We start from the raw sequence: 26,423 nt of genomic DNA on the forward strand, positions 1-26,423 counted from the left end.
AGTGGGCCGGCGGGCGCCTGCGCCTTGTCGGCGGCCGGTGTGCCAGCGGAGCGGGCGGATCCCCCTCGACGGGGCCCGGCTGACGTGTCTGCGCTACAGAGCAGCCCGGCCCGGCTGTGCCGGCCTGGGTTGAGGGGAAGAGAAGAGAAAAGAGGAGGCGGCGGCGGAAAGCGAGCGGAGGAAAGCGGGCCGGCGCCTCTCGAAGACTCTGCCTTGCGAGGAGGCCCAGGCGGCGGCGGCGGCGGCGGCAGCTCCTCGGCTGGAAGAAAAAGCCCCGCCCGGCCTGCACCATGTTCAATGTGGAGAGCCTGGAGCGGGCCGAGCTCGGGGAGAGCTTGCTCACCTGGGTGAGTGGCCGAGGCTTGTGGCGGGGGGGGGGGGGGAAGGTGCCGTTCCCCGGGAGCTTTTGCCCCCTGGGCCTGTGCTTTCTCTCCTTCCCTCCCTTTCCCAGTTTGGTGCCTGGGCGGCTTCCTTCTGTCTCTAACTCGAGCTCCCAGTTGGGCCCTGCCTTGCCTCGAGCCGGTCTCTGTTCTTTTGAGGGGCTCCACACGCTTTGCCTCGCTCACCCCGGTTGTGAGCTTCGGCCCCCTATGATGTGTCCAGCCTCATCCTGCTTATTCAGATGCAGGCAACCCGCTGGGCTTAACTACCAGCTCACTCTGCGTATAGTGAGTGGTAGGATTCTGTGTATTTATTTGTTTTCATATGCAAAATTCAGAGTGCGAAGGTGGCAAGTAAGTTTCTGCAAAGCGTGTGCTGGGCAGGGACACAGTCTCAAGGAACCAGCCACTGGTTTCCCTGTGAAGGTCCACCTGGCTTTTGTTTTGTTTTTTAGTGTGTGTAAAAGCACAGTAGAACACCTAGTATCTCCTTTCTCTCTCCCCCCCCCCCATGGATTGTATCCAGCAAAATTTACTTAGAGTAGACCAGCTGTAATTAATGGATCTAAGATATTTAATGTCCATTAGTTTCAATAAGTCTGTATGGACTATGACTAATATTGGATTCCGCCCCATCTTTCTTGTCCTTTGAAGGCATTAATGTCATCAAGCCATGAAAGGGCTGGGCTTGCTTATTTCGCCATCTCTCCCTTCACAGCTTTGCTGTAAATGCGGCTTCTGCTTCCCTTTAAATCTCATCAGTCTCTTTTAGTGTTTGTATAAACTTGTGCAAAACTTCGCACTTGTGGCTACCAGCGGGACAGTTTGCACCTAATCATGTTTCTTGGAGAGAAACTACTTAAAGGCTAGTACTTGGACTCTGCAAGACTCTTGGTTGGTTTTTCTCCAACAGACTAACATAGCTATCTCTCTCTCTTGAAGGCGGGGTATTACTTATAATCTGTTTATTTCAGAGAAGTGAGTATCTAGTTGTGGTTTTCAGATGTTGACATCCAAGCAACTTGGGCATTGGGGGGGGGGGAATCTACCCACACATTCTGTTGTAGTGCTTTGTCTATCTAAAATCAGTAGGTTGTCTTTGTTCCATTTTAAAGAGACTTCAGGTATTTGGGCCCAGAGGAGCATTATTTCCACAGGTCTAGAGCTAGGAGTGATGGAACACAGAGATACACTGTTGGAGATATTTGGGGTATACCTCCATGTTGTCATACTTATCAGTCTTTTGTAAAGCACTTTGCAGGGAGAAAATAAAGGCAACGTGCATTGCTAAGAGGCAAATAGTTGTAGCTAATTTCATCTGTGTATTTTTCAACCAGATATGTATGCAGACAGTTGAGATCCTTGCCTGGTTTCCTATGTTTCTGTGTCAAATCAAATACCCTGGAATACAATGCTTCTGAAGATAAAGTTCCAATTATGTGCAGGAGATAAAGAATAACAACTTATATTGGGGTCCTTAACTCTTTTGTAGGTAGTGTTCTTATTATTACTTCAGTTAAAAAGAAATCTCCACCCTTGAACTTAAACAAATTCAATTCTGTTGATTGCAGCAGGGCTATTTAAGATCAAATTCTATTCTGAAAGATGCTGTTGCCTACAAACCTGTGCATTGTTGATTAAATTATAGAACAGTCTGGGCAGATATGCCAGTGTATATTCAATTTAAGATAAGGTGTATCCTAACAGCCACTGTGTGTGTTTGTGGGGAGCAGTGTAAACCTTTAATTTTCGACCTTCCACTAAGTCCTGTGGGCTGAATTTTAGTTAACCTTCATTCTTGATGGTGTAAGTTACACATAAGTCTGTGAGTGGGACCAGTGAATGGAGTTAGGATGCAGCATAACTTAGTTTTCCCATGACACACACCCTTTTTGACCTTTACACCAGAGTAACATTCCACTGCCTTAATTTATGCCAGCAGGGATTTTTGTCAGCCATTGTAAGTAGACATGCCAGGGTAAGCCATTTATATTGGTTTATTCTGGGGTGAGAAGATATGCCACAGCCTAACCTCTCCCAGCTGACATATCTCTGGGGTTTGAATTGCCTCACCAGTCAAGAACATGTGATCTGTTATCCCTAGAACTAAATTACCTTAAGGTTGTCAGCAAAAAGTACACGGACACCAGGGATGATACACAACTTCAGCAGGACTTTGCCAGGTGAAAATTTGTCTCTTGCAACTTGAACCTATAAATAAATAAATAAATAACCGGATGAATGTATGCAGAGTTTATTGTGCTGTCTTATTGCACTTTGATTTTTAACAGCTACATATTGAATGTGTTATGTTCGGATATAGTTAGTTTTGTGGTTGCTGAAAAGGGGCATAAATTGTCTCTAGTGTTGTACTTGCCACCCACATTCTATGTCCATCTCTGTGTTTGTAATGCTAGGTATCTGGAGGGTGACTGTTGCCAGTGCAGGCTTGATTCTGCTGTATTAGTGCAACAGCCTGTGATGTTTTCCAGTTAGCAAAGTACAATATTCCTCACCATGCTACAGAAGATCACACCAGTACACTCTATCAGACTCCAGCTAATTTAAGATACTGGTTGTTTTTTCTATCGAAAGGTTTGAGAATGCATACTCAGATGTTGTGCTAGACTGAAATACCTGTGCTGGCTGCCAATTCATTTCCAGGCCGAGTTCCTGGAAACTTATATTTTTCAAATGAGACTGCTTTCAGTTTCACCTTATGTAAAGTCCAGATTTGACTTTTTCTGTTGCAGTACTATCATATTTTTTCCATGTATTAGACGCCCCATGTATACGATGACCCCCTATTTTGGGGGGCTCTAAATTAAGAAAGTGGGGGGAGATTGCCCAGAGTTGTTGAGCACTCCTGATTGACGCAGCGGTAGCCAATAGACAACAGAGCTTGCCGCAGTCACCAAGCACCCACCCAATCACTGCTGACAATCTCAGGCTCGCGGCAAGAACTAATCACACGGGCAAACTACACACTACCAATGTATAAGACGACCCCCCCCCCCCAATTTTGAATTGATTTCGGGTAAAAAAAGGTCGTCTTATACACAGAAAAGTACAGTATATCTCTGGAATGCTGTCCATACATGCTGACTTTCAAAGAGAGCTGGAGACCTTTATTTTCCATGTAATCTTTAATTTGACTGGTTGTTTCATTTTCCTGCAACTGTATTTTGCATTTATGATTTTTCTTTGTTTTAGTTAATATGCATCTTAAACTTCATGTGTTGGTTCCAAACTTAAGCCATGCTTCAGCTAGACTCATTGAAATCTGAGGGACTTTACATTGGTTATCCACTGTGAATTTGATTAAACCCCTTTTAAAAACATCCAGATTAGTAGCCATCAGCTACAACTTGGGGTAACGATTTGTATAATTTCATTATGCACACTTTTGTCTGTTCTGAATCTTTCAAAATTCAGCTTTATTGAAGTTTTAGTGTTGGAAGAGAGAGAGAGAAACTTCTCATTGTGTGTAAACTCTACAATGTGGAGGGCAGGCTTTCTGTTCCACTGCTTTGCATTGAGTCCATATTTATTAATTGCTGGTATTTTTCTCTCTAACTTGCTGCTTTCTCTAGAGAAGTAATTAATAAGGAAGTGAATACTTATTGCATTCTACATTTCCTGGAAACAGAAGTAAATAACGGGCAGTGTTTGCACCAATCTTAACTGGTAGAAAGTCCTTGCATGTTGGAACCTTTAAATGGCCCTGGGATACACATCAGATCCTATTACTGTAGTATTATTATATTATGAAAATGCATTTCAGAATAAATTATTCTCTTTTCCCTGTTTCAGTGGCCTTGTTTTCTGCATTTACAGTGCAGACAGATGTATCTCATATGTGCATTGTCTTTCTCATTGCCTAAATCAGCATAACCTTTTTTTTTTTAAATAAATATTTATTAAAGTTTTTGATACAAATGCACAAATAATAAACAACATTACTTATATCAAAACGTGGTGTCATCACTTCTTTGGACTCCCTCACGTCTCCCGCTCCCACTTACATCGTTAAAAAGTTTTTCCAAGCAAATTATCAACTTGTTTACAATCTTATATCCACTCACTTAAATACAATCTAGCAATTCTCCAAAAGGTTTATGTTTTCTTTAATCTCACTTATCATCAAATTCAAATCTAATTTAGTGGTGGCCAATTATTTATAATCTAGCATCCTTCTTAACATTCAACCAAATTAAATCAGCATAACCTTTAAGGGAGAGAGAAAAAGTATTAAGCAAGCCCATTCCATTTACATTTTAATTCAAATAAGTTTTTAAAATTATAATGTATAGTTATGGATGGGTGAGTAGCATAAATTGCAGAAGGGCTGTAGCTCAGTGGTAGATAATCTGCTTTGCATGTAGAAGGTTCCAGGTTTGGTCCTCTGACATCTGCAGGTAGGGTTGGGAGAGAACCCTCTTGGTAATCCTGCAGACCCACTTACAGTCAGTGTGGACAACACTCAGCTAGATGGACCAGTATTCTGACTCTATATAAGGCAGCTTCCTATGTTAGGTGAGCATCAGCTACCAGGAATACCTTTGCAATCCTATGTTGGTGTTTAGCTGGTAGGTTTAAGAGGAAGCTCTCTGTTAATTTTGTAGCTCATTCTCTGCACTTCCGAAGGAAGCAGAGACCTAAATCCAGACACACCGGTATGATGTGTTCTTCAAGTCACACAGTTGTACTTGTTCATAAGCTTGTAAATACCCAGGATTTTATAGTTAGTTGATCTTACAAATTACTACTCTGCTACTACTTTCACAGGTTTTGACATGACCACAGTGTTTCTCCTTAAACTGACTTGTCATCAATATGAGAAACATTTATGGGTTGGATGCATATTTAGTTATTCTTAAGAGTCAACCCAGTGAAATAAATAGCACTTGCAATACTTACTTGTTGCATTTATTATATACCATTTTTATACCAAGGCACCTGAAGTAGTATACAGTTTTAAAATACCGAAAGAATAAATGGTATAAAATGTAGAGCAACAGAGTCCTCTAAGGCCAAGTGGTGGTCTCTTCAAAAACGGATGACTCAAGGGCTCTTACCTGGGCTCTTTCTCTTCTGCCTTTCCAGGGCTGTCTTAAGCATATGCGGCGCCAGGGTGCAAAGATCCACCTGGCACCGCCCATGGTTGCCCAGTCCCAGGCGCGCAAGAGGGCGGAGGTGGCCAGCCGCCTCAGCGCCTTGCTGGCTCAGTCGCCCCCAAACTCACGGCACAGAGCCACCCGCAGCAGAAGAGCCTGCTGCAGTGCTCTGACCGATGGGTGGGCTCTTCCCCAGACTCAACTCTCGGGCCCTGGACTCTTGGCTTGGCACCCCTGAGAGCCTGGCGCCCAGGTGCCCCACACCCCTAGCGCCTATGGGTAAGGCAGCCCTGTGCTTTTCCTCAGTTCTCTCAAGACTTAAGTAGCTCCAGGGAAGATGGAGTCAGGGACTGCCCCAAACATCAATTAAATTTAACTTGCATTCATGAGTCTGGATCCAAACCTATGTAGAAAACTCTCTTGGTTGCTTTTATTGAATAGAACAAAAGCATTTTAAAATAAAGGTATTTGCAGGACCTTTTTGTTTTGATAGTTCTAATGGAGACCAATATTAGAAGGATTTACAAAATCTGTGTGTGCTAATTGGTACAGCCTGAGGAAGACAACTTATTACATTATGGATAGTATGTGGTTTGTAACTAACAACAATCAGCAATGAAGACTTTTTAAATAATGTGGTTATTGGGTTCAGATTTGGAATTCTCCATGTCTGTGAACTATAGCACTATGGAAATGTTTCTCAAACATATTTGCAGCACTCCTACTATAATTATGATCTGTAAGGTGGTGGCTGTTATTTTTATTTTAAAAACTTAAATTTTTAGGGTTCTATAAAGCAATTGATTTAACAGATTCCAATTCTTTTTATTTATTTATTTATCAATGATGGGAAGAAGGTATATTTGCACACACAATTTAGTAAGTTGTAAGCAAGAGAGAATGATTTTTCTTCAGAATATTTGCTTGGTAGGAATGAAATCGACAAAAAGGAGTCTGTGTCATATGTCTGTTACACAAACTCGAGTCATTCTGTCCCTGCTGTAGCCTTGAATTCTGCTTAGAGTTGACTAGTTCAGAAGATTTTCTTGTTTCACTGACATGCCTATGTTGGAATTATGGGCTGGGATCCAAAGAAGAAATGCTATGAATGTACAATGGAGGTTACTGCTGAACAGTGCACGCACTCTTTCATGCACATTCAGTCACAGTGAGCCTGTAGCACTGTAGGCATTATTATTATTATATTTTAATTATACTTTCCCATCTGGCTGGGTTTCCCCAGCCACTTTGGGTGGCTCACAGCGTATATCGGAACATACTAAAACATCAACATTTAAAACTTTCATATTCAGGGCTCCCTGCAAATGCTTTTGAAAGTCAACTGTTGGAGTGGGTTGTCAGTTAAAACATAATTATCTCAGTTTAAAAAAACCATAGTTTATCGGACTGAGAAAAATCCATTTATCTGTTCACTTCTCTAGTGTGCCTTAATTCAAGATTTCCAGAGGTGGGAGAAACCACAGTTTCTTGTGCTGTCTGTACAGGTGATTCCTATGGCCCAGGATATCAAACAATGATGGAGGAATCACAAAGTAGGGATTACTTAAACCAGCTTTGCTTAACCTGGTGTCAGTGTTTGAAATTAGCCATGTGCCAGGTGTGTTTTGTGACTGGTGCGGGTCCAGTTGTGACCATGTGGAGATCTCTGGATGCCAGTTTGGCAGCTGACATATCCACCTGGCTGACCCCTCCAGCTTTCTTAAGCAGGTAAGCAGAAGAGCTTATTTATTGCATTTATATCCCACCTTTTTCTCCAAGGTGTACTTGGTTCACCCCCTCCTCAGTTATTCCCTACAGTGACCCCGTGATGTAGGTTAAGAGACTGTGACTGGCCCAAGGTCACCCAGTGAGCTTTATGACTGAGTGGGGATTTGAACCCTGAGCTTCAAGGTGCTAGTCCGACACTCTCACCACTGTACCATAGTGGCTTCCTAGAGTACTTCTGCTATGGGGCAGCTATATAAATTAAGTAGGTAAATAAATATGGAGAAAGCAAAATGTCACTTACAGAATGATCTGAAATATTTTCATTGAAGATTGAATTTGTTTTATTTTGATTGCTTTATTTGATGTTTTAATGTGTTGTAAACCACTGAGTTTTTTCCCTTTAAAATATAAAGCAGTCTTGAAATGAAAAATAATAATAACAATAATAAATCTTATTTGGGGGGTGGATGGTGCCTAGACATTCTGCTGTGGTGACTGCAACCTAGTTTTAAGGTGCCACTTGGCAATTAGCTTATATATCTGAGTTTCTAACATTGTGTGGTGCCTCTCTAGTTGGTTGGGAATTAAAACTCCATTAGCCCCAGGAAGCAAGGCCAATGGTCATTGGATGATGGGAATTGTAGTCCAGACATCTGGAAGGCAGCATTTTGGGTTAAACAATAGTTTCCTTGGTTTCAAAGTCACAGACTATTGTTAAATAAAGCCTGTAAATATTTAAATAAGGGAGGGGGAGCATGTGAGCACAAATCTTGTCCCCAGTTACACAAATTGTGGTTCATTGGACTGAGATGGTAACATCTGAACCAAACTGAAAAGGAAAGGGCATGTGTAAGGGTGTTTCCTGGGCCCAGGGCATCTGTTCACATTGAGATTAACAGATATTAATAAGTCATAGTACACGGTTTATTTTAAATATGTACTGAAACCTGTCAGTCTTCCTTTCAGGGCACCTAACAATGGATAATAAGAATAACAATGTGCAATCAAAATCAAGAAGAAGCTGCATACAAACAGAATACTTACCTGTTGTTAAAGGCTTTGAGCCACTTAGTTATCAGCTGAAAGGAACAACTGAAAGGAAATTTCCAATGTTAACATTTGTGTCCAAAGTGTGTATGCTAATTATTTGATGGAAGGCTGTTCCAAAATGTATTTTTGATAACTTGGGTGAGAAAATGAGTTAAACCTGTCCTTGAGCTGCTTGTGAAACTTTCCACATCCACCCAAGCACTCTAACCTGTTTGTGAACATTTTAAGAACTGGTTAGGGTAGATTAAATGATCAGTAGGTCGACAAGCTTGTTTAGCTGAAACTCTCCATATATATATAAAATAGCAGCTGGGTGAAGATGGGCAGGCTGAAATGTGTTCCCATTCTTTTTCCAGGGTGTTAACTTCCTGTTTTATTATGAAGAACTGGTAGAATATTTCTACTCTCCAGGGTTAGGAAATAGGTTTGAAAATTGTTGTTCATGCACTGTAGAATACTGCATTCTACAGAAGGACTTGAGTTCCTAAACTAGTTTGTGTGTTGAGAGTGTTTGTTTGTTTTGGGCAAAGTTTCAGAGCAGCCAGTTTGTTTGCAGTATAACACATGCCAGCATGCCTTGGGTTTTATGATTTCTCAGATGTAAGAGTCCAAAATATCCTCCCTCTCTGAAGCAGGAAGTAGGCATCCCTTAGCTATTCCAGGTGCTTCCCATTCATTTGCAATCTGATGAGGCCAAAACTGGCCTCTTTGCAACTGGAACTTTGCAACAATAAAAATAAAATAAAAGATCAGCTGCTGCCAAGGAACATCCCTTGCCATAACGTCTAGTAAAACCAGGGATGGGTTCAAGGTTGTATGGGCTCTCAGCCAAAGTAGTTACCTTGTAGGCAGTACTGATCACTCTCAGGTGTTTTCCAGCTGCCATTTTTATTTCTCCCCCCACTCCAAGTCCTAGTCTCCATTTCCCCCCCAGATAATGCATGTTAAGAACATGGCTGCCACTACAAAAACACATAGTGACCAGAAAACTGAAAGTTTTAAAAAGGAGGAACCAAGGCAGGTATTAGCAATGCCAGCACCTATTATGAAAGGGGAGGAGGTAGCTGTGTTTTTAATCACCATTTTTAACATAATGCACAAGTATTTTGGAATGTTTAGTCCTTCCCAGAGTGCAAGAAGATGATGAGCTTAAATGTGGAAGGGAGCTTGTGCCCACAGCTAAGTCCACTGATTCAAAACTTTGTGGAACAAGGAGTTATCTAATGTTGGGAGTAGGACTTCCATATGTTGAAAGAATGGTTTCTTTTTTAATCCAAGGCTGTAGCAGTGGGAAAAACAGCACTTTGTTGGAGTGATAATGGTGTGAGCCCCTCTATCATAGCTGCAGGTTGTATATGTGTGTAAATAAACTATATATCATACAGATACCACATTTCGAGACTGGGGTGGTATGTAACAGCATCATTGATTATTGTTAATGTTTTGTTTTGAGGTTATCTTTTTTGAGCTGTGGGAGAAAGGTCACTTTTTAAATAAATTCTAGCTAAACTGGGAATTCTGAGACTTAGTTTTGAGAAGACATGCACATACTAAAAGGAGGAGATGATGGGCAGACATTGTATTAATGTTGCAAACACCACTATTATCAAATATTATAGAGTTGGTGTTGCACACTTGGCTAGAAGGCAGGGAAGGTGGCTGCTGCAGACAGGGAAGAGGTGAATTCCATTTCCATCACAGTACATCAGGAAGACCAAAATATGTATTTTAAAGGTGGTAAGGGGTGTAATTTCAAAGTCAAAGAAGCTTAGAGTGGTTATTTATAGCATGTCAATGTGCAGAGAAAAACAACATTCACTTTTAAGGGAAAGTATGCAAAATGCTTAACAAATTTATGATGCAATCTTCTGTTATGCACACTTCCACCCTGTGGAAATTGCTTTTAAAGGTGTGTGCCTTCAGGTATAGAAATACCTGTGCATCTCCAGATAAGAAAATATGATGGACTGTGTGGAAGTTTGGAAGTATTAATTGAGGGAAAGAGCCAAGACACAGCATGCAGAAATATCCTGATAAGGGCTTCTTATGCATGGATACTCTTGCTCAAATTCACACATAGATACATTGGTTCTTGTGTGAGATACTGTGCCCTTTGTCACTGTTGTTGGATTTGATTGATACTAATTGTATTTTGCTTTTGCTTTTTAGTTTGCATTTTTGTATTTTATTCTTGTGAGTCATGTTTGATTGAAAAGTGACATAAAAAGAAACTTTAACCTAATGTGGCATTATATGATCTGTGCAGATCATATAATTTATTTTCTCTTGAATTAAGTTCAGCTGATGCATTTTACCTACTGTGGTTTTTAACAGTCACCTTCTGAGGGCATCTTTATAGCAGAAGTTTTATTAAAAGGGCCAAGATGTCATTGGCTCAGCTACCATACCACTTAGGAAAAGTACATTTCATAGTGATTGGAAGGGTGGGGAAATCTAATGTAGATACCCTGTTAAAGGATCCATCACTTTATGAGGACTGTTCATGACTGTTCACCCCTAAAGCTTGCTCGGTGACCTTCAACCAGTCATGGACTCTCAGCCTAACCTACCTCACAGATTTGTTGTGAGGATAAAATGGAGAGGGAGAATTGTGTATGCCACTTTGAGCTTATTGGAGGAAAGGTGAGATATAATCAATAAACTGTAAAATAATTAAAAGGGCTGAGAGAGTTACTGCCTTGCAGAGGAAGTCATTAGTTTTTTATTTACAATGTTGATTACTAGTAGGGACAGTGTATTTATCCTTTTGGGCTAAATTGTTTTCGTTTGTTACTTTTCTCTGCATTGTATAAATAATATAATGTATTGTAGTCGGCTAGTAAGAGCTGCAGTGCTTTTGAAATCTCTTGGTGTGCTGGCGTGATGCAATACGGTGTAACTTGACTAAATGTACCTGTTTCTCCTCAGATCCAGACATTTAATGTTGAAGCACCATGCCAGACTGTGGATGATTTAACCAATGGAGTCGTGATGGCCCAAGTCCTGCAAAAGATGTAAGAGAACACTTTTTAAAAATCATTGTGAATGTGTTTGCTTACTCAGTAAGTAAGTAACTTCCCGCTTGCCCCTGACAAGTATCCACCTAATATGAACTTGCTATGTTATACTCTGTTCTTAAGTGTTCTTACTGCTCAACAATAAGTTTTGTTTAACAACAAAACATTAATTACTTTTATTAATTAATGTAATTGTTGGTGAATCAAGATTTTGTTTTCAAACACAGAAAGCAATTCTATGCATGAGCTGTGTGCTTCCCTTTGCATGAGCAAGTAAACCATAGCTTAGTGTAACATCCAAACCTGGTTTTCCTTGATCCAGGAAACCACAATTGACAATCCAACAGAAAACTGTAGTTCAAGACTGTTAAAGTGAAACAAACCACAATGCCAGATTGATCTGGTGTGTTAAACTATCCCTATTGTGATTTGTTTATCCACTCTCATGAAGGGAGGCATTTCTGCACAGTATAGTTTACTAACCCAGGCTTTTATGGTTTAGCATTATGTGCAAACATGGCCAGTTCTTAGTAGTAGGTTTTTTTTAATTAAAAAAAAAATTTATAGACTGTGACTAATGTACTGCATATGATGTCTTGCAAGATAGCATATTTAACTAAAGAATAAGGATCTCCACCCAGAAGAGCATATTTTGACAGTCGTGTTGGCAATAGAGGAAGGAATCGGGGGGAATGGATGTTTAATGTATTTGGTGGGCTTTTATATAGAGCATACACAATAAAAAATAAAACTGCTTGTTCAGTAAATTGCACTGTAGTGAAAGAAATAGCAGAGCTGGTGTGACTAAGAGTTCAGTTAATGACGTCTCCATATTGCTCTTCTTCATAAGTAGCATTGTTAATGGCCTTGTTTATTGAAAACTGTCTAAATTACCCTTTCACCCCCCCACTCTGTGTTAGCCTTTCAGTGTCATGACTCTGTCAAGGCAGTGCTGGGGGAAGTGCTGTTGCTTACATAAGATGCATTCTGTTAGAAACAGAGTGGCTCTGTTTCTTGCACTTCTACATCTAGCATCTTTCAAGGACATTAAATGTGCTTGAAGATGACTAATCCCCCCCTGCCCCCAGTACTTGGTTTTCTGTTGAGGGTAATATTCACGAAAAGCATTTAGAATATAATAATGTCCTATACCTCTCTGTCACTGTTCCACCTTTTCCTCCCAAACAGCTCTCCCTTTATCTGGGAGAGGTATAGTCTGAAACCAGAGGGAGAGAAAAGTAACAGCTTATGTTTGGTGGGCCTACAACCTTTCATCTGCAAGAGAGGCCTACAGAAATACCCTTTCCCTTGAACTGTGAAGGGAAACAGCACAGATGTCTCTCGCATTAAGGATGAAGAACTTTCTTTGTGACGTCAGCAGTTGCTACATTAATCCCTACTTTTGGCGTGGATCTGTATTTAGCAATCAACATACGTAAAGAAAGAAAATCATTCATTAAAAAATTATTTTAAAAAAGAAAGAGACATTGACTTCCTGGTGGGGATTGGTTGTACTGGGCTTTTCTCTGAATAATGTGACAGTATGGGTGGACTACGGTTTAATGGGACTGAAAAAATGGGTATGCAGCTGCAGTAAAGCAAAGATGAAGCAGAAGAAATTGGCCCGGAGAGTGAAATGACGTGGGGGTATGCCAAATAAAGACAGATCAAAGCTATCAAGGAAAAGAAGTTGGTTTTTCCCCTCTACCCATTCTTTTGGCTATATCCCAAGTTGGATCTACATTTCCATAGGCATTCCCACCATTTGGTAGACATCTTGCTAGTTAATATATGGCATAAAACATTTATGCTCATTTTGTGTCACTTTTACGTCAAAAATGCAGAGAACTCATTCACAGAAATTGTGAATGTGCTTTCTCCACAACATGCCAGAAATGGAATGGAAGCTAGTTCATTCACTGCTTGAACTAACCAAACCAGTTTGTTGGGGCTTTGTTACCTGCATTTCATCTGTACTCACTATTTCAACCATCCTGTTATTCACCACTGAGAATCAAGCTGTACTTCAGCAGGTTTAACTTGCATCTTCAAAGATTTTGTGCTACTTATATCATAACTCTCAAATTCCTACAAATTAAAGAGTGGCGTGTGAAATGAGATGAACTTCCTCTTCAGCGGAAACAAGTTAAGAATATTGAATTATGAGATAAACGAGCCATAGAGCCTTGGCTTAATGATGGGGGTGGAGGGTGGAGGGAGGATCATAGTCTCTGAGGAGTCCATCACACTCACCAGGCTTCCTGTCCTGTTGAACTCCAATTTCGAAAGTTAAATCTTATCCCCCTCACCCAAAGCAAGCCTTTCCTGCTTCCTACCATTCTCCTACCTGATTTGTTCTAGATGTTCTCGAAAGGATGGTTGTGGTCCATGAGGAGCCTTTTTGAGGCAATTCAGAGTTTTATGACTGCCATGACAACTGTAGAGCTGTCCCAACATATCATTGGCTAATCACATTTTTGCATATCACACTTTGGATTCATTTTTGAAGATGGCTCTGCCAAACCAATTTCTAAGAGACTTCTAGGCATAGAGAATATTCTGGATTAATCTTTTACCAGAAATGCTTCATAACAGATTATTTGGTCTCTATACCATGGATTTTGTAGTTCTTAGTTGTTCTTAATTGCAGCCTGGTACAAAGCTATACTTGATGCAATAATTCATTCATTGTGAGTAACATTAATCTCATAGTAGGAACTTCCATAACTTTGAAGAATAGATGTTTTTAGAACAAAGAAAACAGCAAAAACTGAATTTGAATCTTCCCAGAGCATAATGAAACAGAAAAATACAAATCATGTTTTCATAGCATTTTTAAAAATGTAAGCAAAAAAGTTCCCCTCCCAACAATGATTTAAAAAGTTGTGATTTAAAAGCATTATGAACTGCTACACTATATCCAAATTATTCTTCCTTCTGCTCCTCCAAACAGGTACCACAGAAAAAACTTAGTCAAGAGGCAGGTGAGGCTGTTCAAGTGAAAGAGAGTGTCCAAGGGATTGACATGCTTCTAGATCAGTAGCATAATTTGCTATTTCAAAATCAAGCAGTTCTGGGGGGGAACCTGCAAGCGTAAAAAGGCATGACAGCAGGAAGGTAGGTGTTAGACCAAATTCCAAATATGTGTGGCGGAGTGCACTATCACGCTATGAGAAAGAAATTAAAGATGGAATACATTTGGTTCTGTTGTACTCACAGAAGGGCCTTTCGTAGAATCTGGTTGGAAGGGACCCTGGGAATCATCTAGTCCAGAGCTTTCCAAAATTTTCATGCTGGAGACATATTTTTTGGACATGTATCATTTTGCGACACAGTAATTGTTTTACTAGCAAACTGGAGGTTAAACTAACCCCTTTTCAGCCTTGGGAGGAGTGTAGGGAACGTTTGCACGACACACCTACACACTGCAGCCGACACACAGTTTGGAAAGCTCTGATCTAGTCCAACCCCCTGCAATGCAGGAATATGCAGTTGTCCCATATGGGAATCAAACTTGCAACCTTGGCATTATCAGCACCACACTCTATCCAACTGAGCTATCCTGGTGGATGCCGCCTCTGATGGAAGAGGAGGGAATTCAGGCATGAAGGTAAACCAGCAAATTCACCTCCCCTCCTCTTCATTAGGAGAACTGTCCTCCAGATGAAAAATTCTTCTGTGAGCACAAAGTATCCAGCTGAATTCCACCCTAAATATTTTAAGGGCCTGTAGCCCAAAGTACCCAGCTGCAGCAAGGGCTTCCTGCTTCATCTCTTAGCTCTTTCTAGTTAGGAGGCACACTCTGATCAGTGATTTGTGCAGAAAAAACTGTGAGTAGGCTCCTCTGTGGGTAAGTAGTTCTTAGTGGTATTATGCACACTGAAAGTAAATTTTGCAGGTGTGAGTGAAGTGTAGGACTGATTTTTATGTCTGAAAAAGGATGCCTCTGCTTCCAAAAGCTCAGGAAACACACTGTTAGAAACCTTCATAAAGAAAGTGAAGGTGAGTTATCTAGCAATAAATTATGAACAGGCAAAGGAACCAAAAATGTTTTAAAGTTGTAATTCCGTAGCAGATCTAGTCAGCCAGTGTGTGGCTTTTCAAATAAAATGAGAGTTAGTTACAAAAACAAGAACGAAACAAACCCCACAAGTCAGTAAATACAAGTAAAATAAACATGCTCAGTTAAAGCACCCTAGGGCACCAGAAAACTTTGTGATGCAACTATTTCAGAAAACTGCAGGAGAGGACTTTAGGAAATATTCCATTCATTCAGTTATATCATGTCAGTTTGGCTTGCCTCCGATGAAATGGTGTGTGCTAGAACACACCCAATATTTCCCTTCAACTGTGCATTGGGCAAGGAAGCTGATCTTGTAATTGAGGAATTCTAGGACTTCATAGAAACATGAGAGGGCTTAATGGTGGTTAATGAAAGCAGGAAAATCTTCAAATAAAGTAGCTTTTTAAAAAAGGGGGGGCTGCAAAAACATTGTGATAAGTAATATAGGAACCATAAGACATTAATTAATGTTCTAGAACTTTTGGGTGTAAGTAAACATATAACATGGGACGCAGGTGGCGCTGTGGGTTAAAGCCTCAGCGCCTAGGACTTGCCGATCGAAAGGTCGACGGTTCGAATCCCTGCGGCAGGGTGCGCTCCCGCTGCTCGGTCCCAGTGCCTGCCAACCTAGCAGTTCGAAAGCACCTCCGGGTGCAAGTAGATAAATAGGGACCGCTTACCAGCGGGAAGGTAAACGGCGTTTCCGTGTGCGGCTCTGGCTCGCCAGAGCAGCGATGTCACGCTGGCCACGTGACCCGGAAGTGTCTCCGGACAGCGCTGGCCCCCGGCCTCTTAAGTGAGATGGGCGCACAACCCCAGAGTCTGTCAAGACTGGCCCGTACGGGCAGGGGTACCTTTACCTTTAAACATATAACATATAATTGAGACATACATCTCATAAATGTCAATAATAATAATAATACACTTATGAAAGCTCTGTTGGAGTTGACAATCGTGATATCTATTCCAGACAGTCAAATAGAAATGAAATGAGTAATATTATTAAGTAATAGCCTAATATTTTAAAACTATAGATGGTGGTAAGAGACATTGCTAACTATTATTCTGCTTTTGTTTTTTCAGTGATCCAACGTACTTTGATGAAAACTGGTTAAACAGAATCAAAACTGAAGTAGGGGACAACTGGAGACTAAAGGTATTTTCACAGTTTAACTCTGATTTTAACTTTCAGTACACAAAGTATTGCAGTTATACGTGTGTGTGCATTATATGAATTTTATGATGCCTTTTCTGGAGTTTCAGAGTAGGTTATGGAATAATACTGAATCAGGGCTGATTTTACCTAACCGGCCCCGTCAGCAAAGCCTTGCTGAAGAACTTATGCTTGCACAATGGGACTCTCTGCACCCAACTGACACAAGATCAAGCCAAAATAAATATATAGGGTGGTATTCAGTGATGTTTTATGCTGTGTAAACCCCTTGAAATTAATGAAAAGGACTGGGCTAGGTCCATTAATTTCAGTAGGCCCACTTTGAGTAAAAATAAGTTCAATATCATCCATAATACCGAAATCTTCTTATGTATAGGTGTGGGTTTTTTTTACCCCAATGTACCACTCCCTACTCTATGCTGATTCAAAAGTGAAGTGTTAATGGAACAAAAATTCTGAATTCTTTGGGGAGATCATGAGTTGAGTGGAAAGTAGCACAGTAAAGGGGATTCTGTTGGACCACATGGAAACTAAGAGACCCTCAGCTAATATCCCTATATGCCATATGCCTCTGAACTTTCAATGTTTGCATGAAATCAGAGTCTTTCATGCCTAATAGCTTTATTGACTTTGCTCATCAACCATGCTGGCATCGTATTGGCCCTGGGGTACCTTTCCTTATGGTGTACATTCTAGCGAAGTTTTTGAAATTGTGGTTTTGAATAACCCCCAAGGATTCTGGAGAGATTTGACCCTCTTGACTTTTCTTTTCAGATTCCTTTTTACCAATCCTTCATTTTCAGGAAGTTTCCTTTTTTGAAATAAAATGTGATTGTCTGAACTTTCTTGGCAGTTGTCCACTTACATATATGTTAAATTTGATAGCACTGTGGTCACGGCTCCCAGTCAGTTCAACAGCCAAAACGCTCTTCTCTTACTACCCCAAAATGTACAGCTGGCCCCAAATTGCCAGCCTGGAGGCAGGAACATGCATGGAGGAAGTTGAGGTTGTGGTTTCATGACTTGCTTGGTGGGGATGGCCTGTCCGACTGCTCTCCACTCCTTCTTCCACGTGCCATATTCATCATACCAGTTGCTGACGAGTCTACACTACAGGCCAAAAGACTGAATTAATCCTCTTTATGTTTGCAGTTCATGTTTGCAGAAGGCAAAGGCTTAAAATTCTTTCCATTGGAGTCTTTATCAGTCTAACCTGCTGATCTGGAGGTAAAATGGGAGCTTTTGCCTTGAATCCCAGATTCCTCTTGGCTAGTAAAAATCAGAGGGGAGGAACTGCTACACCTTACTCTCATTATTCCACATTTGTTGATTTTCAAGTCTCAAGAGCTTATGCTGAAATCTTTGCTTCTCGATGGTACTGTTGTCAGGGGGAAATGAAATATTACAAATTACTTTTTTAAATTTGATTGAGTATAATCTGGCCTTGTGGTGATTCATGGATGAGAAAAACAGAATCCTTGACAGTTCTTGTTTACTTGCACAAATGGCTTTGTCCTTGTAAGACTTATGAATGTAAAAAGTTGAGAGACAATTGCATTGATGGTGGAAATACTTTTTTCTACCCATCTGTTCCCAAATGAAAATGTTCTAGTACACATAGATGCTTGCATTCCTTATGTATACAGAAGATTAAAAACTTGCCCCTCTTACATATCTGAGGAGGTAGAAGATGGGAAATTTGACAGGAAAGTTCAAGAGAATTGTATGGAATTTTCAACACATGAATAAATTTTCTAAACAGTTAAGGTGCTGCTGCTGCATTTTGATCCCTGAAAGACATTTGAAAACAAGAGCCATTGAGACCCATACCCAAAATATCTGTAATGATTTCAGGGTTGAGGCAACTTGAACACTTCTCCATGCATTAGCAGCCTCTCCATACATGGGCAATGTTCTCATGAAGACGTATCAAAGATTTGCATTCGGCCAGGGATCTTACAGCTTTGCATATTTCTTAACAGTAGGATACACAGTAGAATCATGGAAGCAGTATTGTCAGTGGGTCACCCTAGGTTGTCTAAATCTGTCTCGGAATTCACACTGCAGGCTTAGGCAGCAGCATTGAAACCCAAGCTGCATTATTTCTTATGTACACAGTTGCTTGCAAGGAACGGTTTGGTGGCTTTCCCTTTGGGGGAAATGGCAGAAAACAAACATTAAGATGTTTCAGTACAGTCAAAATGTTCTGCCTGCGACTATTTGAAATGATACTTCAGTATTTTAAAAATAAGATATGGTTGATGGTAATATGGAGCAACCAATAGCATGCCAACAGAAGAGTAGAAGATAAACTGCCCCAATGACCGCTTTGTGCGCCATCAGGGACATTAAATACTTTGCTCTTCTTGGGTGGAATTCTGTTATGATCTTCTGGCACTCAAGACTGCATCCTATGTTGGTACCATTTACTCCCCAACCCCTTGTGTTCCATTTAGAAATAACTTGTCTAGATAATTGAGGGTTGTTGTTGTTGTTTTTTTAAAAAAAGAAGCATGTTGCCTGGGATGGCTCCCTCGGTAGAGCATGAGACTCTTAATCTCAGAGTCGTGGGTTTGAGCCCCACATTGGGCAAAAGATTCCTGTATTGCAGGAGGTTGGACTAGATGACAATCATGGTCCCTTCCAACTCTACAATTCTGTGATTCTGTGATCTATCATCTGACAAAGCAAGCATTGTGCATGATCCAGATATACATTTCTGATAATCAGTTTATATAATTTTCTCAGTAAATTATTTCTTCCCATTGAACTGCGCTCCTTAAATTCTGTCTAATTCAAAAAGTTTGGTAATGAATCTTAACTTCTCCTGTTTACACTATAATTTATCTGCCCAATAAAGTTTTTCACTTCAATTATTACGCTGATTTGCACAATCATTTCAAGCATTTTATTATCTTACTGGCACATGGCATTGAATCCATTCTCATGGGTCCTGATTCTTGCCTAGGGTATAATTTTTGGCACTGGCCATTTAAAGAATTTGAGAACGAGAGCAAGCCTAAGTATTGATTTTTATTGGCTAATGAGGAAATCTAAATTATTTGGGAGCTTGTGGTCTTGATAACTTGAAAACAAGATGTCAAAGTGCCATCCAGCTTTTTAAATTTAATGGCATTTTGAGATCTTGCTATCAACTTAAAAGGACCGCAAGGTCCAAAGAATTTCAGAAGTGGGGTAGAAAAATGAACATACTTGTTTCAAGCCTGTCTAATGGCTCTGTTGTGTGTAAGAACTTGTTTCTGTCCTCCCAACCCCCAACTCCTGTTGCGTTGACGCTGCTTTTGAAGCTTTGCCAATTTGGACAAGCAGATACTGCCAAGAAAGGGCTCAGAAACCCTGCTGTGCGCACAGTCCTCCCAGTGTGGCCCAAAAAGAAATCATTATATTTGAGAAGCACCATGGGGGTATAAGGCTGAGCCCCCAAACTCATTGGTGTAGGTAGTTGCTATATCTGTTTGCTTTCCTGTCCCTTTGAAAATGAGCAGAGAAAATCTATAAATGAGAAATAAAATTAATTGCAAAATCTTGATTTGATAATTGGCTGCTTTAGGCCGAAAAAAAGCTTAACGATTGACTGTTTTAGGCAAAAATGGCTTTTGGCTAGAAAGATTAATTCTTGTAGACAGCAACGTAAGATTGTGCTTCGGTGTGGCCTTCTCTCACAGTTTCTCAGTATGCAATTTCCCCCCTTCCTTTTTTAAAAGGTGAGCAATCTGAAGAAAATTTTAAAAGGAATTTTGGATTACAATCATGAGGTAAGGTATTTTGTTTGCTTATACAAACTGATTTTTGCACTTCCTTCTCCTTTCAACTTGTTGTGCTTCATTTTCATTATTCTGTTTGTGTAACAGGTAAATAAGGATTACTAAAGATAAAAGTATAGCTCTTTAATTCAGAAAACTGATCCTTTATAAATATTTTAGGCAATCTTTCCCCCAATTTGTAATTTACAGAAAAGGAATTGCACACACTCACTCCCCCCTCCCCCCGTATGCTGCCCATTGTTTAAGTACCTCCTATTAAGCTGATGAATGCTTCCTCACATAGCTTCTTTTTCTTAGAGCAATTAAAATAGATACTTTAGGAAATCTCTCGATAAAACCACAAAGGCTAAGCTTTATTATCTCAGCAATAGCTATGCCTTCCCATCAGTAGCAAAATTCAAATTTATTTTGGAAAGATAGGGAACATTAAGTGTTTAGCATTAATTGATTTTGTAGACAGCTTTGTAGTATTAATTAAAAAAAAGTCCTTAATGCAATTCTAGGAGAGCCTCTCACTTCAGAAAATTTCTTTCTGCTTTCTATTTTCACAAAGAGAAACAATCTACAACAAATACATTTAAGAACATGTACCGTATTTTTCGTCCTATAGGGCGCACCGGCCCATAGGATGCACCTCCTTTTTTGGGGGGGGGGAATGAATAAAATAAATTTATTCCCCCCCCCAGCCGCGGCTGCTGCCCCAAGCCTTGCGTACACCTGCCCGAAGCACGGGGCGCCCTCCGGAGGGCGCTTTGGGCTGCAGGCTGCCGCCCCAAGTCTTGCACGCCCGCCGGGACCTCCCGCCAGGCGCGCGAGGCTTGCGGACACCAGCCCGAAGCATGGGACGCCCTCCGGAGGGCTCCCCGTGCTCCGGGCTGCAAGCTGCTGCCCGCAAGCCTTGTGAGCCTGCGGGAACTCCCGCCGGGCTTGCAAGGCTTGCGGATAGCTTCCTGAAGCCTGGAGAGCGAGAGGGGTCGGTGTGCACTGATGCCTCTCGCTCTCCAGGCTTCAGCGAAAGCCTGCATTCGCCCCATAGGACGCACACACATTTCCCCTTCATTTTTGGAGGAGAAAAAGCGCGCCCTATGGGGCGAAAAATACGGTAAGTATGCCACTACAGTGGTGCCCCGCAAGACGAATGCCTCGCTAAACGAAAAACCTGCAAGACGAAAGGGTTTTCCGATTTTTTAGCGGCTTCGCAAGACGAATTTCCCTATGGGCTTGCTTCGCAAGACGAAAGCCCATAGGGAAATCTCCGGGGACAGCGGAGAAGCGCAGCGCGCCTTCTCCTCTGTTCCCGGACCTGTCCTGAAGGCTTGCGGTGGGAGGTCCGGGAACAGAGGAGAAGGCGCGCAGCGCCTCCTCCTCTGTTCCCGGGGCTTGCGGTGGGAGGAGGGTTTTTCCTCCCCACCGCCAACATTCAGAAGGCTGTTCTGAAGGCTGGCAGTGGGAAGAAAAGCCCTTCTCCCCCGCCAGCCTTCAGAAGAGTTCCCCGCAGGGCTCTCCAAGCTGTGGATAGCAGCCTGCTGCCCCTATCCGCAGCTTGGAGAGCCCTGCGGGGAAGTCCTGCAGGGCTCCCCAAGCTGCGAATGTCTGCCCTGCGCAAGGGGCGCTCTGCTTAAGAGCGCCCCTCGCGTGGGGCAGCAGGCTGCTATCCGCAGCTTGGAGAGCCCTGCGGGGAAGTCCTGCAGGGCTCCCCAAGCTGCGAATGTCTGCCCCGCGTGAGGGGTGCTCTGCTTCAGAGCGCCCCTCGCGCGGGGCAGCAGGCTGCTATTCGCAGCTTGGAGAGCCCTGCGGGGAAATCCTGCAGGGCTCCCCAAGCTGCAGATGTCTGCCCCGCGTGAGGAGCGCTCTGCTTCAGAGCGTCCCTCGCACCGGGCAGCAGGCTGCTATCCGCAACCTAGGCAGCCCTGCAGGAACTCTTCTGAAGGCTGGCGGTGGGAGAAGGGCTTTTTTTCCCACCGCCAGCCTTCAGAAGGGTGTTCTGAAGGCTGGCGGTGGGGAGAAAAGTCCTTCTCCCCCCCCCCCCCGCCAGCCTTCAGAAGAGGTCCGGGGACAGACTGTCCCCGGACCTGGTCTGAAGGCGGTCTCCCTAGGAACACATTAATTGATTTTCAATGCATTCCTATGGGAAACCGTGCTTCGCAAGACGAAAAACCCGCAAGAAGAAAAAACTTGTGGAACGAATTAATTTCGTCTTGCGAGGCACCACTGTATTTTGGACAAATAATAATAATTACCCATGTAAGTTACTTTGAGTTGCCATGGCAAACAACAACAAATATTTATGGAGCTAAGTGTTTGAACGTTGGTGGCTCAAGAGACTTGTTAAAAGTCAGCTGTAGCTTAGAAGAGATACTGTTCTGTTTAAATAAGAGAAGACTAGTTGGTTCAATGTGCATGTGCCTCTTGACCAAATGAGCCGCCCACGTCATGGGTCATATGCCACAGCATGACTAAAATTAAATTTTCCCCAGCATCTTGGCAGAATGGGTTGCTGGATGAAATTAGCAGGCAAGGGAAGGGTTTTCTTGTTCCTGCCTTCAGTTTTTCTCCACTATAGATAAACCCCTTCTGTACTGTTGGTTAGTACCTTTTTGGCCCAGACCTGCATCTGAAGATCTGGTGTCCTTGAGATATGGAGGCTTGCCAAGTTCAAGAGATGTGCCCTCTCCCTATACTATTCACCATGTCTGCATCTTTGTATTTTCACAGATTTTGGGGCAACAGATCAATGATTTTATCCTTCCTGATGTCAACTTGATTGGGGAGCATTCGGAAGTTGCTGAGCTTGGAAGAATGCTTCAACTTATTTTGGGCTGTGCTGTAAACTGTGAACAAAAACAAGGTCAGTTAAACTTTGGTGGGAAGAGTGCATCATTCAAAGTGGACACACAAACAATTTTTCTTGTTTTGTTTAACAATATTTATACATTACCTAATAAAAACAAAACCCCTCTTAAGTGGTTTACATAAAGTAACATAAAATACCTGTTAGAAAATATCAATACAATTAACAGACTTCAAACATATGTAGACATAATAAAATGATCAAAATATAGATAAAATCAACAGGTTGTGTTTTTTTAATAAAAAAATGCATAATAAAACTTCATGTTTGAGTAGGCTTGCCTAAGCAGCAAGGTTTTCAGCAAGCATTGAAAACCATTCTCCTGCCTCATTTATGTTTATAAACAAAAAACTTATATTTACAATATGATAGATGGAAGCTTTGAATACTGCAGGAAGCACAGAGCTATTTATCCTTTTGATTGTTGTAAGTATGGATGATTACGTGCTCAAATTTCTCTCTTACAGAGTATATCCAGACCATCATGATGATGGAGGAGTCTGTTCAACATGTTGTCATGACAGCCATTCAGGAGGTAAGGAGTTGGATGGTGGTAAATGGAAGGCTGAGACAGCAGTTTGTTACAACTGCTTCTTTCAGTTTAGCAGAAAGAAGTAGGGCATGGTATGTAAAAATGAGAAATATTGTCACCCTCTGATAGGCAAAATAAAATTTCTAATGTATATTGAATATTTAATAAACTGTTCCACTTTTCTTTAAATCTAGAAGATATAACCTTCTGGATACCAATACTAGGTTCCCTTCTTGTCTTTCCTTCCCTGTGGTTCCCACAACAATTTAGAACTACTAGTTTAGTTTGCAGTAGAAGATTTGGCGATTGAACTTCATTTCCAGTAAGGGTAACTAGGCTCACTGAGTCTGTAATTCAGTGCACACATCCCTGGAAGTAAATCCCACTGAATTCTATGGGACTTTCTTCTGAGTAGGTATGCATAGGATTATGCTGCGGTAATCATTAAATGTTATTTGAACATTGTTTTTAAAACTGGATGACTAGTTTTCAGGTTAATTGTAATTGGATTTGATAGCACTATTTGCAGTATGCTAGCATAAAGGTGAATTAAGTAGTATTGGAATAAATGAGAAAACCAATGATCCACTTGAATCAAAGTTAAGCACTTTTAAGTCCCCTTAATTTAAGAGAGCATGTTTAAAAATTTGTTTAAATTAATAGGGATGAAAAGTGTTTTGATGTAGGTTGGATTGTGTCCCAGATTTCAGTTTAGCAGTTTAAGGAATGCTAGAAACTTATATGCTCTAATTGAAGGGAAGTCATTTCAGTTTCCTTTTTTATGTTGCAAGTGGTGCAATTGAGAATGATGTAAATGTTGGTTTGGATACTTCATAGGGCGGTGTGTTAGGCAATGTTTTCTTTGAACCCTGCTGCTTCTGAAAGATCATTCGATTTATGAATTTAAGTGGAGTTATTTTTTCAACCACTGCTGTGTATTGGTAGCTCTGTATATGGCATGAAACAGGATTCATAGCTGGTTGGTCAACACTGAGCAGGTTTTTCTGGGCGGGGCAGGTAATTTTATTGAATGTCTTACCAGCCTTAAAGCAAATTAATCCATATGAAACAGCTACATTCCTACTAAAACATCATCCGACATTCTTAGAGAAAATGAACAGCTTAGTAAGCTGCCCTGTGACTCCTGGAGACAAAAGACGGACTCTAGGAGTGCTTCCACACTTGCAGAAAAGGGCTCTACTCTAGTACACTGCTTTTCTGCAATTAGCTGGAAGTAGAATTTCAGTAAAGGTTTGACATAAAAATTTATATTCCACTGTATATTCCAGCAGTGCCCTTCCCTATCCTTTTAAAATGTCTGCTTGCAGGCTCCATTCAACAAAGTTCCTTTCAAATGCCAGTTGAAAAGTTTCCTGTTTGCAAGTTTCAGCCTTTGTTTTTCACTTCCTCTTGATCGCATCTGGGAATTAGTTATGAGTAGACTTTGATTTGCACCTTGAATAGTCTCTCTGAATTGCCCCAGTGTCAGTTTCTCCTGCCGGGGTTTGTGTGGCTTTATTTATTGATTTCCTAACATTTTTCTTCGTACTGTTTTGCCCCTAAAAATATAATAAATTGTGAGAGGAAGCAGTAAAACAAGAATATAAATCAAATCAGTAATTAAAACCTTCTACCTTTTCACAAGGGAAAAAACCATAATTGGAGTAATTTCAAGAGGGTTTTCATCATTAATCTCCAAGCCCAGAGCATGGAATAGTATAAAAGAGGAAAATTGCAAAGAAGAACGGTGGGATTCATTGTAGCACTAAGTCTCTTGCAAAGGATGGCAATTGTAAAGAAAACATCATGGAAGCAGTCTAGGTACTATGAAGCTAAGTCACCTTGGCCCTAAAGAGAGCATTCACTAATTATACAGTAACTAGTTTTACTGGCTCTGGCTTTTGTCCAGCATGAGTGCAATGTTGGTAACAAGCACATGCATAACAGGTGAGGGAAAGTCAGTGCACTGCACTTTCAGTGTTGGACCCTTTATAGCAGGAGTGGGGAATCTGTGGTTCTCTAGATGTTGGACTGTGTTGCCCATAATGCCTATTGGCCATGCTGTCTAGGGCTGATGGCTTTTGTCCAACAATGTATGGAGGGTCACAGGTTCCCCATCTCTTCTTTATAGCACTTGAGGTTCTTCTGCAGTCAACAGGGAAGGTACTAAAACCATTCTGGTGTAGAACAGTATGCTTACTTTTCAACATTGTGTTTTTAAATTGTGCTTTAAGATGCTCATTCCTCTAGACCCCAGAATTTAAAATGTTTGGAACTTTCTGGGATCCAGGAAATCTAGGGAAAGCCTTAAGGTAAAGAAAGAAGGCAGACACAATTCTGAAAACTACTGAAGAAGAATTATTATTAAAACACACACTTGAAAGTACATTGAGCAGGAAAAGCAGAGACCATTGCTGTGATAGAAAGCTTTATACCATACCTGAAACTCATCAGGCATCACATTTTTTAGATTGCTTCAATAAATGACAAGCAACAAATGGCAAACAAATAACAATGGATCGTGTGTGAGTCCCTCAGAAAATTTTTTTAAGTGTCTAGACTAGAAATCTAGGTGTAATTCAGCCACTTATTTGAATATTGCACAAAATGCCAAGTAATATCCTTGATGGTACTGTATATAGTAAAGTATAATATTTATATTGGGGAAAAAATTAACTACTGAATATACTACTCCTCAAAGAAGTGAACTTTCATGCCATTTCTAA

At 41.1% G+C, this 26,423-nt stretch overlaps 1 protein-coding gene across 2 annotated transcripts in view; it reads left to right on the plus strand.

The window, feature by feature from the left end:
* The first annotated feature begins 52 nt into the window (after positions 1–52).
* The window catches only part of HOOK3 (hook microtubule tethering protein 3), a 56,794-nt gene continuing 30,423 nt past the window's right edge, over positions 53–26,423 (plus strand). Inside the window, exons 1-6 of one of the 2 annotated variants that reach the window (XM_083718898.1) lie at positions 53–347; positions 11,204–11,289; positions 16,439–16,511; positions 20,255–20,305; positions 23,030–23,162; positions 23,633–23,700. In XM_083718898.1, the coding sequence (XP_083575024.1) occupies positions 291–347; positions 11,204–11,289; positions 16,439–16,511; positions 20,255–20,305; positions 23,030–23,162; positions 23,633–23,700 (468 nt within the window). In that variant the 5' untranslated portion in view covers positions 53–290. Of the gene's footprint in view, positions 348–11,203; positions 11,290–14,089; positions 14,136–14,245; positions 14,410–16,438; positions 16,512–20,254; positions 20,306–23,029; positions 23,163–23,632; positions 23,701–26,423 lie in introns of those variants that run through there. The other variant, XM_083718899.1, reaches the window with a different exon arrangement.

This window comes from Podarcis gaigeae (genome assembly GCF_964106915.1).
Source record: "Podarcis gaigeae genome assembly, chromosome: 17".
NCBI classification, from domain to species: domain Eukaryota; kingdom Metazoa; phylum Chordata; class Lepidosauria; order Squamata; family Lacertidae; genus Podarcis; species Podarcis gaigeae.